The following is a 1781-nucleotide window of genomic DNA, read 5'->3' as shown; positions in this document are numbered from 1 at the left end:
GAACTTGAACAGCTACTATTTTTGAAAGAAAAATGTCATGCTTTCTTTATATTTGACAATATTCGACATATTTGATAATATGTCTACTATAAACATAGCCTGGTGCTACAAACAGCCACAAATGGCAGACAGAGCAATACAGTGCACAGTTTGATGAATTCAGCGTAACACAAAAAAAATGGTAGAGTCCTAGTAGCAGCTGCAATGCTAACAAACATTCAGAAACCAAAGCGATCCAATAACCTAAAAATACATCTGCTAAAGTAAGGAAAAATCTGCGCAGTGAGATTAGAAGCTTCCAAATTTCAGACTGATTGCTCAGGGACCACAGTAGAAAACTAAACTCAGATGTAAGGAAGTATTAGCTTGGAAAAGCCTCAGCTTTCCAAAATTCAAAATTGTTAAAAAGCAATACATCTGTTCATCATTCTATTATTTAACTGTTTTCTAGTCTATGGGAATAAACAGCAGGATACAATTGTTTGCAACATCCGTTTACTTTTTTTTTTTAAACTTTTTAAACTAAATTAAGAAAATATTCTGACAGAAAAAAGTAGAATTTAGATGAGCACAAAGAAATGCCATGACAAATGTTGAGACAAATTATCCTACATCACTGCTAGTCTATGAAAACTGATTTGAATAATAAACATACTGGAGTATTCAGTGACAGCATACAAATCAAAAGTATTTGTAAATTATTAAGTTGTGCATGTTTTTAAATGACAAAACATGCTCACGGGTTTACTTTAAAATCTCTCACTGCTTGTTATCAAAGTTAAAAGATCATTTGCATACCAATACACATACTGTAAACATGAACTTCTCATTAAGGAAAGATGGGTTTACAGTAATTTGATCTTTTACAAAAAGCTATTGGTAACTGAATCTTTCAGTGTCTAACTTTCTAGAAAATTAAACCAATGTTTCCACTCTCAGTTGAAACACTACCGCTTTAGGAAACAGCCCTGTTTATTTGTTAATCAGAAATACAATCAAGTGGCATATTTCCATTTGCTCTTCGGCTGACAGTTTCAGCTTCATTATATTTTACAAGAAAACAGCAGACTTGCAGAGGTCCTGTAAATTCTTTCATATCGCAACTGATTTAATTACAGCGGTGAAGAAAAGCAGCGGTGATGCAAAATAAGATCAGCCCAATTGCCCTTATCTGATGATAGGATCTCTCTTCCTGTTTGGCTTGCAGCAGTGAGGACTTCTTGTTTTGTTTCGGGTTTTTGTTGGTTTTTTTTTTTTTTTCTTTTTTTCTTTTTCTGGTCAGGCTGCCTCTGTCAAGAGTGACAGAAGCAAGAAGCTGACATGCCCTTGTAATTCCAGCTTGAGAATGATCCTCATACCAATACAGCTGAGTCTCAATCAGTAGGTCGGGGAATGATACTAATGTGGAGAAAATTATCTGGATAGCTCATATGTTCGCTTAGCCACTGTATGGGCGTTTCCAGCATTGGCTCAATTCCATGAATCATCACTTGAGTCTTCTGCTCTCCATCTAATTCAAAGAAAAAGAGAAACCACTAGAATACCATTCAAAGTTCACAGAAAGATTAAACACATACTTAATTTACGGTAGATTTAATTGGTGTTACAGAGTTCAACATTTTAGCAGAATGAAAAGCAGGAAATACTGGTATGGACAAAGCTGAGATTTCTATGATCTAAAAGAGAAACTTTGAGTTCAAATTAATTCCAAGAAAAAATTGGGTTGAAATGAAACTTAATGAAAGTGCCACTCTTCTTTATCAGTTTTAAGTTTTTTGTTG

General features: G+C 34.3%; 1 protein-coding gene across 2 annotated transcripts in view; it reads right to left on the bottom strand.

The window, feature by feature from the left end:
* Window positions 1–1261: 1261 nt before the first annotated feature.
* ATG5 (autophagy related 5) overlaps window positions 1262–1781 on the bottom strand; it is an 82293-nt gene continuing 81773 nt past the window's right edge. The window contains exon 8 of one of the 2 annotated variants that reach the window (XM_009649339.2): window positions 1262–1510. In XM_009649339.2, coding sequence (XP_009647634.1) covers window positions 1374–1510 — 137 coding nt within the window. In that variant the 3' untranslated portion in view covers window positions 1262–1373. The remainder of the gene's footprint in view (window positions 1511–1781) is intronic. The other variant, XR_004841205.1, reaches the window with a different exon arrangement.

Source organism: Egretta garzetta, unplaced genomic scaffold, assembly GCF_000687185.1.
Source record: "Egretta garzetta isolate BGI_Z169 unplaced genomic scaffold, ASM68718v1 scaffold10, whole genome shotgun sequence".
Taxonomy (NCBI): domain Eukaryota; kingdom Metazoa; phylum Chordata; class Aves; order Pelecaniformes; family Ardeidae; genus Egretta; species Egretta garzetta.
The sequence above is the reverse complement of the archived record's forward strand: the minus strand, read 5'-3'. Positions and strand labels throughout refer to the sequence as shown.